Source organism: Pongo abelii, chromosome 3, assembly GCF_028885655.2.
Source record: "Pongo abelii isolate AG06213 chromosome 3, NHGRI_mPonAbe1-v2.0_pri, whole genome shotgun sequence".
NCBI lineage: Eukaryota > Metazoa > Chordata > Mammalia > Primates > Hominidae > Pongo > Pongo abelii.
Window position 1 is genome coordinate 47,834,023 of NC_071988.2, and position 15,507 is coordinate 47,849,529.

A 15,507-nucleotide genomic window follows, 5' to 3' on the forward strand; every position below is an offset into this window, starting at 1 on the left:
TGATTAAATCATATCCTGTGATTTAAGAAATTCTAAAGTGTCAAAATGAAAAAAATGTTTTTAGTGGGAAAAATAGTTATTTTGAATAAGTCCATGTGTTTGTAAGAAATGAGCAAAGAATATATATATTGTTATTACAAATAGGTTTATTTGTAATGAGAGTTTACTTAGGATTTCCTTTTAAATTGAGAGACTTAAACAACTCTCTCCTGCTAAAGGTGAATTCAGTTATGTGGTACAGCTCAGCTCATGTGTCCTCTGGCAGGTTTAGAAGTATGTACTTTGAAACCTCAATCAAAGGTTACCTGACCAAGGAATTTTGTGCCAATATCATATGGGCCAACGCCCTTTGTTTCTAGACTTCAGGTAGTAATACATAGGGACACTGAAATAAGAGGATAGAGTGATATAGAAAGTTGGTGTACCCAGGGCTTACTGAATCATTGTCTCCCTTTTCATAACTATGAATAAGTATGGACAGGTTGCTTTAATCTGCTAATGGAAGGAAGGAGTGTTCTGTATTCCCAATTAAGGGAGCAAGTACAGGAATGGGAGAAAAAAATAGTTTATAAAGGTAGGCTCAGCAAGTCTTGGTGACAGATTATTGATAAGGGTAGAAAATAAGATGGAGCAATCCTAAATTACAAGTTTTTAGTCTTTATAACTGAAAGAATTATAATGCTATTAACAACAGGAAAGAAATGAGGGATGGGGGGGCAGTTGTGATGTTTTAGTTGGTTTTGAATTATTATTATATTCATTTAGTTTGTAGTAGTTTCTGTATTTTTAAAGATGCCAAAGCACATTGCAACCTTTTAAAAACAGCTTTATCAAGATATAATTTATATACCATAAAATTTATTCATAGCTTATAATCAACATACCATAAAAGTCATTATATGTTAGTGAATTTAGTATATTTACAATGATCAAACCATTACCATAATTATCACTATCATATAATTTTAGAACATCTATATCACCCTAAAAAGAAACCTCATTCCCATTCCTACCTCCAGCCCTAGGCAACCACAAATCTCTTTTCTGCTCCATATGCTTTTCTAGACATTTCATATAAATGGATTCTTATGTGTCAGTATGCATTCACTGAACATAATGTTTTTGAGGCTTTTTTTTTTTTTTTTTTTTTTTTTTTTTTGACAGTGTTGCTCTGTTGTCCAGGCTGGACTGCAGTGGTGTGATTGTGATCTTGGCACACTGCAACCTCCACCTCCCAGGTTCAAGCAATTCTTGTGCCTCAGCCTCCCAAGTAGCTGGGATTATGGGTGCCCACCACCACACCCGGCTAATTTTTTCTATTTTTAGTAGAGATGGGGTTTGTATTTTTAGTAGAGATGTTGGCCAGGCTGGTCTTGAACTCCTGACCTCAGGTGATCCACCCGCCTCGGCCTACCAAAGTGCTGGGATTACAGGCATGAGCCACCGCACCCGGCCCTGCTTTGCACTTTTTAAAAATGAGTTTTATGGCCAGCAGTAAGGGAACTATGTACTTAGTACATGTGAGCCATGTGGGTAAATTATGTAAAACCAGTCAGTGTAGGAAAAATATATATATTGAAAGAGTAGTGATAATATAAAATGGTTTTATTGTTATTATTCATCTGTAGAGGTTTGCCTTGCTAAACGTTTGCTGACATAGGATATCAGTATGTAATATTTACCACAATTTTTAAAGTGTAATTGCCGAGGTAGAGATTTTTGTTAAGGAATCTTTGCAGTATTTAAATTGGAAAGAGAATGAACCCCATTGATTTCATTTTGAATTGATAGTTATTCCATAAATTAAGATTTTATTTCACTATTTTTATCCAAATGAATTTGGATTGTAGACTAAAGAAATGGTCATCTACCCCATTAGTTAGCGTTGATGACCTTGATCAAAACTAAATAATGCATATGAGTGACAGACCTAAGTTATAGATGGGGAAAAGAGACAAGTGATGGAAAAGGTACTGTTGCCACTAAAAGTAGTTTGTCTATTGTAGTTCTGTAGATACATATTTATTTAAATATTTACAGTGAAACAACACTTCATGTTATTACACTAACTTGATTAATGTAAATGTGAAATTATTAACTCCTTATTGAAACCTTTCACTAGATATACAGTATCAAAGCCTAATTTTGTTTGCTTCATAAATTCCATTTAAAGTGTCTTATTTGAAAATCACCCTGGTTAGAAATCAATAGCTATTTGCATTTTTCATATGGAGTCACACTTGAAATAAATTAATAGTAACTGACATAATCTGGATTAATCTGAGAAACATGAAGTAGGAAATTTATGTACATGCCTCCGTATCTTCTGCTCAACTTTTCCCTTCTGTATACTTTCCCCGTTAGCTTATAAAATACTGTCTCTTGGTCCTTTTCTGAAACTGAAGCAATTTAGTAATTGATTCACATTTAGTTATTTGGGGTTAAAGTATTGCTTTTCTCCAACACACTGTCATTTGAAAAGAGGACTACAAATTGGATACTGCTTAACTAAAAGGAATGAATCACTAATGGTAGATATTTGTGTATGTGGTGGGAAGGGAAATAGGTGGAGAGCAAGGAATTTAGCTCCTTCTGCTTCCTAGCTAGATTTAATAATCTGGCTATATTAGGGAGTTAGTCAAGTAGTGTTGAAAACAGAATAAACTGTTGGAAAGACAGGTGTTTTCTCATAGTCTTAGTAAAACACCTACTTTAGGAATACCTCATTTGGGTTCACTTAATACTTGGAATTTGGATTTATATTGATTGTTTTACTATAATTTTCTTCCTGTGCAGTAAGTAAATGTGGGTGATTTAAAATATACTCCATGACATTTACTCCCTTCTCCCCTATTTAAATCGATCCAAAAGGATCCCTGTTTTATATAACCTTGTGCTTAATAAGGAATTTTCTGTTTTTTGTTGTCTTCTTCTAGGCTGTATTCATCACCAAAGAAAAAACTTACACCAATGCAGAAATCGGTTAGTCCATTAGTTTGGTGCAGGCAAGTTTTGGATTACCCAAGTCCTGATGTTGAGTGTGCTAAAAAATCTCTTATCCACAAACTTGATCAAACTATGTCAGGTATGTCTATAATTTTGCTTGTAAATTCATCTCTTTGCTTTCTTTAGTCAAAAACCATAAATGTTGAGCAGTGTGTTTTTAGGAAGCAATTCTTTGGAGTATTTTTCAAATCTCATTGTTCATACCATCATGAGAGTTTTTCCCATGTTCACATAACCCTGTTCTATCATTTACTTATTAGCTTTTTAAAAAATCTTGTTTTTATTTAGCCTCATCCTAAAGAATAATATCCATGAAATAATGAATTTCATATGATAAGGTTTTTTCTAATACAAGTTAAATAACTATTAAAATATAACATGTCTGGTATTGTATAAAGTCATCTCACATTCCACTCTTTGGGGAAACTGGTGTGGTAGAAAGATACAAGTGGAGAACTACAGAGACCTTGTTCTCACTCTAGCCCTTAATTGCTCTGTCACTGCATTATTTGACTTGTGTGAGCTCAGTTGTCTCATAAGAATGATGAACCTTGAAAGGTAATTTTCAGGGTTAAGTGTTATGTGAAAGAGCCTAGCATGTTTTCTGGCTAACAGTAAGTGCTGAGTAAATGTATTCATTTCCCTTGTTATGTAAAACTACTTGGCATTTTAGGTTTAAATTGCTTTTATGCTCTTTTGTTTAATAGCATTCACAAAGCTGACAAAATGTGTCTGTGGCTCTTTATAACATTTAATGTAGCATGCCAGTGTGGGCAGAAATGTAGGAAGAACATTGTTTATTTCTTCTTGTATTTCTCTCAGTCTGTTTTATGAAATACTCAGATAGTAAAAGATGGATGCATGATTAGTTTTGTTTTTGTTTTTCTGCTTTTTATTTACTTGGCAGCCATGTACTTAAAATTAGTTATTTTGGCTTTATTATAGAAAACAATATGTGCTTTGTGGTTAGAGTTTAAGCTGAAAATGGTCACGAGAAGCAGAGGGGACAGTTAAAGTGGCATACATAAAATGAAGTTTATTTGGCGATAAGGGGTAGTGGTTGTTATATGCAAATAACTTACGGGATGTTATTACAGAGGTTCTGAATCTGGGTCAGTTTTGACACTAAAGTATTACTTTTCCTCTATGAAAAGAAGCCCTTTTGTTTTTGTTTTTTGTTTTTTTTGTTTTTTTTTTTTGATATGGAGTCTCGCTCTGTTGCCCAGGCTGGAGTGCAGTGGTGTGATCTTGGCTCACTGCAGCCTCAGCCTCCCGAGTAGCTGGGACTAAGGTGCCCACCACCACTCCTGGCTAATTTTTGTATTTTTTGTAGAGATGGGATTTTGCTGTGTTAGCCAGGCTGGTCTTGAACTCCCGACATCAGGTGATCTGCCTGCTTCAGCCTCCCAGTCTGCTGGGATTACAGGTGTGAGCCACCGTGCCTGGCCAAAGAAGCACTTTTGAAAAAGCAATAGCCTTTATGTGGTTTTTCAAATGTTTAGTATGACTATCAGCTTGTTTGTTTGAATTATACCCTGGAGCTTGATTTAAGTTATATTCATAAGAGATTATTAGAAATATGTAGACAAGCTCGTAGACCGTTTTAAATAGCTGGACATTTTCTGACCAATTTCTGGCATTAATGTACTTAATGCCACAGAACATTAAGTATGGAAAATTTCTGACTATATATTGAGAATACTCCTATAGAAGGAGCGTGATTGAAAGAAAAAAGAATATTCCTAGAGGGCTAGGTGCGGTGGCTCACACCTGTAATCCCAGCAGATTGGGGGGATCACTTGAGTCCAGGAGTTCAGAAGCAGCCTAGGCAACATAGTGAGACCCCACCTCTACAAAAAATAAAAAAATAAAAATAACCAGGCATGGTGTGCGCCTGTGGTCACAGCTAGTCGGGAGACTGGGGCAGGAGGATCCCTTGAACCCAGGAAGTTGTTGCAGTGAGCCATGTTTGCACCACCGCACCCCGGCTTGGGTGATAGAGCAAGACCCTCTTGCCAAAACAAAACAAAACAAAACCAACAAAAAAAAAGTATATATATATATGTGTGTGTGTGTGTGTGTGTGTGTATATGTATGTGTGTATGTATATGTGTGTATATATATCCCTAGAAATTGTTTTTCAGTACCCAACCTTAGAAATTATATATTTACAATTTAATTAGGAATTTTCATCATTCAACAGTATGTATTGAGAATCTGCTATAATAGGCATTGTTCTCAACACTGAAGTTATGGCAGTGAATATAATAGACCAAAAAATGACTTACTTCTTGGAGCTTATATTCTTATAAGAGGAGTCAGACAGTAAACAAATAAATAAAACTCTGGCAAACTTTTTCTGCAAAAAGCCAGATAATAAACAAATTTAGTCTTTGTTGCCTGTAAGATCTCTGTTGCAGTTACTTAGCTTTGCTCTTGTAGCATGCAAGCAGCCATAGACAATACATAAATGAGTGGGCACGGCTGTGTTCCAGTAAAACTACTTAAAGAAACAGGTAGTGGACTAGATTTGGCCTGAAGGTTATATTTTACCAACGCCTGGTTTAAAACGTCCTAAGGAGTACGAATTATTAGCAATTGGTGACTAGCAACCTGGACTTGAGGGGTAAAAGTAAAGCTGCTGCACCTCAAAAATAGCAATTTTGAGTGAGTGGCTTTTTGCTTTATTGCAAGGAGGATATTAGGAGTGTGTAAGAGAGGCAGTTACTCTTGAACCATAACTAGGTGTAATTAAGTACTGCATCTGTTTAACATTGTTTAAATTTTATAGCTGTATTCATAGAACAATAGCTACAGCTATAAATACAATGTATATTTCAAATATATATATTTAAAATTTTTTAAGGAAAAAAATTAGGCTTTTACAAGTTTGAATTTTGTAGTTGTAAATCCCCCATTTCCGAAGGAGATTGTTTTTTTTAAAATACACTTTTTTGGTAAGGCAGAGCTTCCTAGAAACTTAAGTGCTGTATTGCAGCAGAACAGTTATTACTCCTTCACACTCAGGTTCTCTGCAGTGCACTATCACTGGTTCCTAAAATTTTCTTGTTTTTTTTTTTTGATAGTGTATTGTCTTTTTAACCCTCATTTACTCTCCCTGCTCTTTTCTTTTCGGTCTTCATTGAAGATTCTTCCTTTTCTACCCATCTTTTAAAAATTGTCATATATTATATAATACAAAATTATCCATTTTCACCCTTTAAAAATGTACAGTCCTGTGGCATTAAGTACATTCATGTTACTGTGCAACTGTCACTATCATATCCAGATGAAAAGAACTTTTAATCATCCTATACTAAACTTTTTCATCATCCCATACTGAGATTCTGTACCCGTGTTAACCAATAACTTCCCATTCCCTTTGCTTCCTCTCTGCCTGTTTTAGGTTAGGTTGCCCCAGGTCTCTCTTTTGCCTCATGTCTCTCCATGTTTTGATGTTTTCATCTGTTTATATGGTGTCTAGTATCACCTCTATTGAATCACATTCATTCATGCATATATTCAAATAATTTTTAATGCAAACCTGTTAAGTATCAGGCTTTGGGAACAGGGTGGAGGTGGGGTACATTATAAAGAAAAATGAACACTGTACTGGCACTTAATGGAGTTTATCATCTAGTAGGGGAAACATACTACAAATAATCTTTTTAGTGATACATATATAGTAAAGGAATAAAGGTATAGTGCTTTGAGAAATAGGAATTTTCCCTTAGGAAATGATGTTTGACCTGAAACCTTAAGATTCAGAACAACTTAAGTGTGCTAAGAAAGAGATGTGGCCGGGCACAGTGGCTTACACCTGTAATCCCAGCACTTTGGGAGGCCAAGGTGGGCGGATCACCTGAGGTTGGGAGTTCGAGACCAGCCTGACCAACATGGAGAAACCCTGTCTCTACTAAAAATACAAAATTAATGGTATGGTGGCACATGCCTGTAATCCCAGCTACTCGGGAGGCTGAGGCAGGAGAATCGCTTGAACCCCGGAGGTGGAGGTTGTGGTGAGTCAAGATCGCGCCATTGCTCTCCACCCTGGGCAACAAGAGTGAAACTCCATCTCAGAAAAAAGAGATGGAGTAGAGCATTCCAGATAAAAAGAAAGGCATGTGCAAAGGCTCCATGTGGGATGAAGCATGATGTATATGAGGAAGTTGCTGGAGAAGAGTAAGGAAGGGAGAGATGTGAGATAAGGCCAGAAAGATACATAGGAGCCAGACTCTGTAAAGCCTTATAGGCCATGTTAAAGATTGTGGACTTTATTCTTTTTCTTTTTTTTTCTTTTTTTGGAGACGGAGTCTTGCTCTGTTGCCCAGGCTGGAGTGCAGTGGTGTGATCTTGGCTCACTGCAACCTCCGCCTCCCGGGTTCAAGCAATTCTCCTGCCTCAGCCTCTTGAGTAGCTGGGATTACAGGTGCGTGCCGCCACACCCAGCTAATTTTTTTTGTATTTTTAGTAGAGACGAGGTTTCACGATGTTGGCCAGGCTGGTTTTGAACTCCTGAGCTCAAGTGATCCACCTGCCTTGGCCTCCCAGAGTGCTAGGATTAAAGATGTGAGCCACTGCAACCGGCACCCGGCCAATTGTGGACTTTTAAGAGCACTAGAAAAATATCGAAGGGTTTTCTGCAAGGGTGTAGTGTATGTGGACAGGAAGGACATCATCAATTTTATTTTGGAAAGATTATTCTATTAGTAGTATGGAAAGTAGGTTGGAAAGGGGTAAGAGTGAATGTAGGATGCTTTTGAGGAGGGTTGATAATGATAGCTAGGCCATGTATGCTGAATGGAAAGCATAGCAGATACAGTAATAAAAAGGAATGAACCAAATATAAGGAAATGGTGGACAAGAATATCAGTAGTGATTTCTAAGTTGCCAGCTTCTGCGACAAGATGAATATTGGGATCATTCTGGAAGAGGGACCCTTGGAAGAGAATTAGATCTTAGTGCGAAGATCATGAGTTGATTTTATATGTTGACTTAGATACATTTGCCATACCCAAGGGGAGAGACATTAAATGGGTGGTGTATATAGGTCTGAAGCTCAGAGGAAAACTTAAGACTAGAAATATAAATAATGAGGAATGTTTAGCATATAGATAATAATTGATGTATGGTTGAGATTCCTCAGGAGAAAGAATATGGCATAGAGTGAGAAGATAAAAAGGCTTAGAACTTGGAATGCTAGTGATTAATAACTAAAAGAAAATAAACTCCAGACGAGATGGAGGAGGAGGAAAAAGGTAGAATTTAGCAACTGTATTTCTGCACAGGTTGATAGTTCCAAGATCGTGCTACATACTGCATACTAAATATATATAAAATATTGTTTTGTCTTGCGTCTTGTCTCATGGTGAATATGTACAAAACTACGTGGTCCAAATTACTGCACTGTCTAACTAAACAGAAAACATATGTTCCTCCTCCCCAAAACCATTACTCTACCAGTAGGCAAACCAGACATTTCATTCAGCTGATTTCTTTTCTTTAGCAATCCTTTCCAGTTTTTAATATCTATCCTTTTTTTCTTTTTTTTTCCTTTTTTCTAGTCACCGTGTACTACCTAGTTCAGTCTAACTTATTAAACATCAAGATTTCTGTCATTTTTTCTCCTTACACTGATCAGATCATATCATATGCTTGATCAAAATCACTGATAGTTTTATCACTGCTACTAAATAGGTTTAGTAGCCTACTAAATATGTTTAGAAACCTACTAACTAGGTTTCAGACTTCTGAGCGTAGTGTTTCAGGCCTTCCCTGACCTGGCTCCAGCTGGTTTTATCTGTTTCGTCCCTCCCCTGTGCTTTATCACACTTACTTGGGCATGCTCTGCATTTCCGAGACACTGCTTTTGTTCATCTTATAAATACTGAGTAAAGCACATGCTTTCCCCATCCTGTCAAGTTACTACTCCTCTCAAGACTGCTTCAATGCCTCTCCTTCCAAAAAGCCTTACCCAGTTTCTGTCAGTTGTAATGAATTACTCCTAACGCTTCGTTTCTATTGCCCTTTGCACCTTTATGATAGTACTCATTTCATTTTGCCTTGCAATCTTTGTTGTCTCTGCCTGTGCTACTTGGCTGCAAGCCTCTTAAGAGAGAGAGCACCACATCCTATTTCTTGTATATATTCTATAAAGTGCTCTTGCCAGTGCTCATAAATGTGGAATAAGCTGTGGATATTAGAATATGAAGGAAGGGGCTGGGCATGGTGACTCACGCCTGTAATCCTAGCACTTTGGGAGGCCAAGGCAGGCGGATCATCTGAGATCAGGATTTCGAGACCAGCCTGGGAGACATGTCTTTGCAAAACCTTGTCTCTACTAAAAATACAAAAAATTAGCCAGGCATGGTGGCACATGCCTATATTCCCAGCTATTTGGGAGGCTGAGGCACAAGAATCGCTTGAGCCCAAGAGGCAGAAGTTACAGTGAGCCAAAATCACGCCACTGCACTCCAGCCTGGGTGACAGCGAAACTTTGTCTCAGAGAAAAAAAGAAAAAAAAAAGATTGAAGGAAGAAATAGTATTTTAAGTGTTAATTTTTTAAATGTATGCATTTGATATCTTAGTCCTACTGTTGTACTATTTATTTAATTTTACATGCATAGCACATTTTTTTTTCTTTTTTTTGACTGAAGTATTCAGGTTGACTTTTTTTTTTTTTTTAAGGATTTCCCATGTCTTCACCTTAAACTGGCTTAATAATAGTCAGTATTGCTTTAAAAAAAAAAAAAAAATCCAAACTTGGAAAAGGCGATTTAAACAACTTATTTCATAGCTTTTAAAAAAAGTAATAGGTTGAGTGCAGTGTCTCACTCCTGTAATCCCAGCACTTTGGGAGGCCAAGATAGGAGGATCACTTGACGCCAGGAGTTTGAGACCAGTCTGGGCAACATGGTGAGACCACATCTCTACAAGAAAAAAATATATATATATATATTTTTTCGAGATGAGTCTCACTCTGTCGCCCAGGCTGGAGTGCAGTGGCACGATCTCTGCTCACTGCAACCTCTGCCTCCCAGGTTCAAGTGATTTTCCTGCCTCAGCCTCCCAAGTAGCATGCACCACCATGCCTGGCTAATTTTTTTTTTTTTTTTTTTTAAGTTAGAGACAGGGTTTCACCATTTTGGCCAAACTGGTCTCGAACTCCTGACCTCAAGTGATCCACTCACCTCAGCCTCCCAAAGTGCTGGGATTACAGGCATGAGCCACCGTGCCTGGCCCAAAGAATATTTTTTAAAATAAAAAGTAATACATTTGTTACAGAAAAATGAGGAAACATAAGTATGCTTTTATATTCCATTTATTTTTAAAGGTCACTCAGGATTAATACAGCAAGTATCAAAGAATAAACTTTCCAACATAGTAGAAGTGAATTAAGTGGCCAATAATGTGTTTAGGAGTTACTCTTCCTGCATTATTTTTGTTATTTGGTGTGGCTACTATTTTATCTGCATGCACAGTTTAAGATAATAGAAACAATTTGTTGGGATTATTATATTTTTCCCCCTCTACCATAAGAATATTTCTTCATTTAAATTGAGATAGATAATGATTTAGTTTTCTAATAGGAAAACTTTAGAAATGAAATGTTAACTTTTGTTCAGTTGTTAAATTTGATTTTCCCCTTCTCGTTAATGCAGCTCTCAAGAGGCAGAATTTATATAATAATCCTTTCAACTCTATGAGTTATACAAGTCCTTACAGTCCAAATGCCAGTAGCCCATACAGCAGTGGCTTCAATTCTCCATCCTCAACCCCAGTGCGACCTCCTATAGTCAAACAGCTTATACTTCCTGGAAATTCAGGTAAGGAGAAAATGATATGGAGCTATTAAGGAATGTTTTTTAGCTTACTGCACTATATCAGAAAATAACATTCATCTGCAGTTCGAGTTCATTTTATTTATGAAACTTTTAACTGGTTAAAGAAAATATCATTGAGGAGCAACTTAGCACCAGGTACTATATTAGGCACCAGGGGTATAAACATAAGCCAGTGTGTTAAATACATAAAATTTTCTTTAGCAAGTACTTAAAAGTTTGTAAGTCTGGCTTAATTAAATGGGTTACAAATGTGATTCTTTTAATCAATAGATCCTTATTGAACAGCCTACTTCGGTTGTAAAAACTACAGAGTTAAAACCTCTTCGTAGGAATTTTAATAAACTTTGATACTGCAGCTAAATAATAGTATGAGATTAGAGGTGAATGTACCAAAAGAATGAGAGGGGCAGTAAATGATGTGGGAAAGCCAGATTGCTATAAACCAGGGAAAGAATGTTCTGCTCTGAGACTGTTACTGTGTAGCTTACTCTTCACGAATTCACCCATTTATTTACTCTTATTGTCGCTGAAGCTGTTGTTATGACTGATTATTATAACTTCCTTAAAAATTAAGGTTAACCACCTCAAATTTTGACCTGTGCACTCCCTAGTCTAATGATCCTACTCTTTGTGTAGTATATAGGTTGTTACTTGCTACTTACTTCACCTATGATGATACCATGTTAAAAAGTTTAAGCTGCAATATTTGTTTAAAATAGGTAATTTCGTTCAGGCATTATTGGAGCCTGACCTTGTAGTACTTTTCCTATCATGTGCACTCTGCTCTTCTTTCATTAATAGTATAAAGATTAATTATTTTATACTCTTCTTGCTCTCCTTACATGCTTTTCATGTTGGAGCTGACTGTTATGGTGAAGAATTCTGGAAAACAAGTGTTTCAGATAAATCTGTGATAGAAATATTAGTGACAGTGTTGGGATTTCATTATTTAGTAAAAGTTGATGATCTGATGAAAATATTTCGTTAGAAACAAGGTAGACTTTTTTGGATGTGTGTATTCTTTATTCCTCTGACCTGTTTTCTGTCTTCCTTTTGGTTTAGAATGATAAAGTACTTTTTAAAAATTTAGTCTTTTTGTTTTCATCCCATCTTTTGTGCTTCACTACTAAACTTCAGAGAAATCCTTAGATCCCCATTACTAATTTGGCAAAGAAGTTTTATAAACATGGCATAATGTAGGAGAAACAAGCCTCATGGTCTTTGTTCCTAAAATCTCCAAGGAATCTAATTTTATTCAAATTATAGTTTTCTCATTTAGAAAAATCAGGGAAAAGATGATGGTGTTTGTTAATGACTGTGAATTCGGGAGAAGAAAACACTACATCATAAACTCATCTATTTATAGAGCAGTTTCATTGGCTATCTTGTGCAAGTTGAAATCCTTAACATATAGTTATTGAACACCAATTACTTGCCAGGCACTGTGTTGAAAGCTGAATTGTTACATAAGAGAATAGAAAAGTTATACTTAGATGAAAATATGTTTATGCCATAGCATATAAAGGAGTCTCAGTAGCCCTCATTTTTCTTAATGAGGTCAATTTCTAATTTCAGGGAATTTTTTAAGCAGAAAAGGCAGAACAAGAATGAATTAAATCAAAGGGTATAATATCAAGTTAGTTGCAGTAGGCATTTATTCAATAGTTGCTTTACCAAAGTTTGAATTTTTTTCTTTTTTTTTTAAGGTAACTTGAAAATCTCAGACAGAAATCCTCCACTCAGTCCTCAGTCCTCTATAGATAGTGAGTTAAGTGCTTCAGAATTAGATGAAGATTCAATTGGATCCAATTATAAGCTAAATGATGTAACTGATGTACAGATTCTAGCCCGGATGCAGGAAGAAAGTAAGTATTCTAATGGTTAAGAGTTGAGGTTTTTTACTATTGCATAATTTTGTTGTATATTAAATATGTCTTAAAGTATTGTGGGGGTAGTAATGTAGTGAAAGTAGAAATGTTGCAGTAGACATTTCAGAGGCTTAGTCAACATATGTACATGTTTATTCATCAACTTGTTTTCAGAGTCCATTTTTACATAAAGCAGTTATGCTGTGTGAGGGACAAAGAACAGCATTTATGCTGCTCTGCTTCTGTGACTGGTTTTCATACCCTGCATGTTACTCTGCACTGGCACTTACTCTTGTAATTGTTATCTATTACCCTTTGTGTTTTAGTGTAAACCAGAGTTTCTCAATTTTTTTCTTTTCGGTTGCTCCCCTAAGGAGCCTTGTTAAAATCTTCTTTTCCTTTTCACCCACACTCCCCATGAAATCTTAATACCACAAGATATACTCTATATATGTTTAAGTACTATGAGGGCCATATACAATTATGACATCTAGGAATTTTTTCACACCCCAAGAACCAGTTTTTGCCCTCTTGGGAATGAATATCTCCTCACTTGAGAATACATGGTGTAAACTGTAAAAAAGACCTTTAGGAGAACATTGGAATTGTGACATTAAATGAAGCATGTGATGGTGCTTTGCAGAGTGAACCATGAAAACTTTTTAGGTCACAGATACCTTTGAGAATCCTATAAAAATTATAACTCCTTTTATCATCAAAATGTACATATGCACAAAATTTTTAATACTTTTTAAAGGGTTCGTGGCTACTTGCCCTGGTACTCATCTGAAGGTAGTTATTCTTGCCAATGCATTTCATTAGAAGATGCCATCTGCATAACTATGAAGTAAGAAATCTCTCTCAAGCAATCTCTTTAACCGTTACAATGAAAAGAATCCTTGAAATACGTATGTTGACAAGTCTTGACAGGTGGCTGAGGGTAATGGAGCATTGCTATGGTTTAGTTCAAAAACTTTCTGTTGTCTGTGTATGTAATAGGTTGTCTTTAAATATGTAGTAAGCTTTATCAAGCTGTAGCATTTATTAAGAAACTAAAGTGTTTCTTATTCTGCTGATTCACTTCCCATTTCCATATAGCTTCCCCTAGGAAGATAGAAGGACTTAGTGCTTGCTTTATTTAGCCCTGCAACCTGATAGCAGAGTACTCTTTTCTTCTGTAATTTTAAGTAACTCCTCACTGAGACTGTGGTATTGTCGGCTGGTTAGGGGCTGGTTATTGTCGTGGATGTGAAAAGATAAAGAATGCTGCCTAACTCTGTACTTTAGAACAAGTTCTCTCATTTCTTTGAACCCTGGCTTTTTAGATCCTAGTATTTTGTTAGAAGCTCAACCAGCTCTTTGCTTTTGGTTTTGTATTGTGTTTTGGTAACAATAGAAATTTTAGTCTTACTGTAATAGTTTTTTCTAAGCTATCCACATGCATGAATATTTATTTTCCTGATGAGTTAAAAATAGTAATAAAAATATATGTGATACTTCTTGAAAACTACAGCTTTTTTTTTTTTTTGTCTTAGAGATGATTTTCCTTTTTACAACATTGTGTTTTGTAATGATTAGAAATGTAGAACTACAGATTTGGGCAGTTACTTGGTCAAGGTCCTTTGTTTTTAAGATGAGAAATGCAAGATCCTATAGTGATTGCGATTTCCTTAGGATCCCCTTGTTAAGAGAGCCTACATCGGGAACTGGGTTTTTCTTTGCTAACAGTGCTCTTTTCATTGGTCTGTTGTCTTTTGTTAGGTGACTTTAGTGCCATGTTGGCTATAACTAGACACTAAGTAACTTGTTGGTTACTATTTTGGTTCCCAGACTAACTGAAGGGCTAAGTGGACTTCAGGAATTTATAGTTTTAAAGATACCCTAGGGTGATTCTCATCCACTAGTTTGATGAACCGTGTTGATAACACTTTGTGTGTGTGAATACATGACTTTAGGATTTGAATACCACTTCATAACAGATCTTTTTGACTGGAGTGTTAATAGTTGGCAGGTTGTGCTCCAAATATTACCTAAATTCTATACGTTTGCATTGCAGTTTGTTTCTTCATTGACTATGTTACGTATCAACTTTTTTTCTGTTGTTCTAGAAGCATCTGTACTATTTGAAGGGCTCCCAAGGTTGCTTGGGTGTTTTCGAAGGTATCAAGCTATATAGGAGAATTCTTTGAAAATTCTTACTTGAAGACTTAGAATTTAAGCTTGAAAACAAGCTTAAAACAATAAAAATGGAAGTCTCTTGGGTAGTGAAGCAATCAAGGTTTCGTTTGTGCCCAAGTACTGAATTCATATAAGTGGGCTTGAAGTTTCTTTGGTACTTTATCATCTTCATGAGTAAGATTATTTCAGTAATTAAGTATCCAAGGAGTTTTGTTTACTCACATACGTATTCTTTTTCCACTGGGTGGATAGTAATTGTTTCCCCTCAATATTCCTTTAGTATTAGTCTCAAATTTGGATTACTGTCTTTAGGGGTAGAAATATTTTTAAATTTATGATTCTACCATGTGAGACAGATTTCAGCTTTAACAGGAAATCTGGAAATTGGGCAGTGGTTTATGGGATTTCATTCAATTTAAAAATAACCTTCAGATGTGATTTATGCCTCCTTATATGGACATATAAGCCTATATAAGTCTAAAAGCAGAAAGGGAGTTTTCTTTTACACTTTACACCCTCTTCGAATTTCTCAGTGATAATCTTTTACTTTAAATTTTAAAAATATTTAAATGTTTCAAAATATTGTTTAAATAAATAACATTCATTGTTG

General features: G+C 35.9%; 1 protein-coding gene across 2 annotated transcripts in view; it reads left to right on the forward strand.

Annotated features, from left to right (window-relative positions):
• Nucleotides 1-15,507, forward strand: part of SLAIN2 (SLAIN motif family member 2) — a 77,685-nt gene that overhangs the window by 23,278 nt on the left and 38,900 nt on the right. For both annotated transcript variants that reach the window (XM_024246246.3, XM_024246245.3), the window contains exons 2-4: nt 2,937-3,085; nt 10,669-10,833; nt 12,558-12,716. In XM_024246246.3, coding sequence (XP_024102014.1) covers nt 2,937-3,085; nt 10,669-10,833; nt 12,558-12,716 — 473 coding nt within the window. The remainder of the gene's footprint in view (nt 1-2,936; nt 3,086-10,668; nt 10,834-12,557; nt 12,717-15,507) is intronic.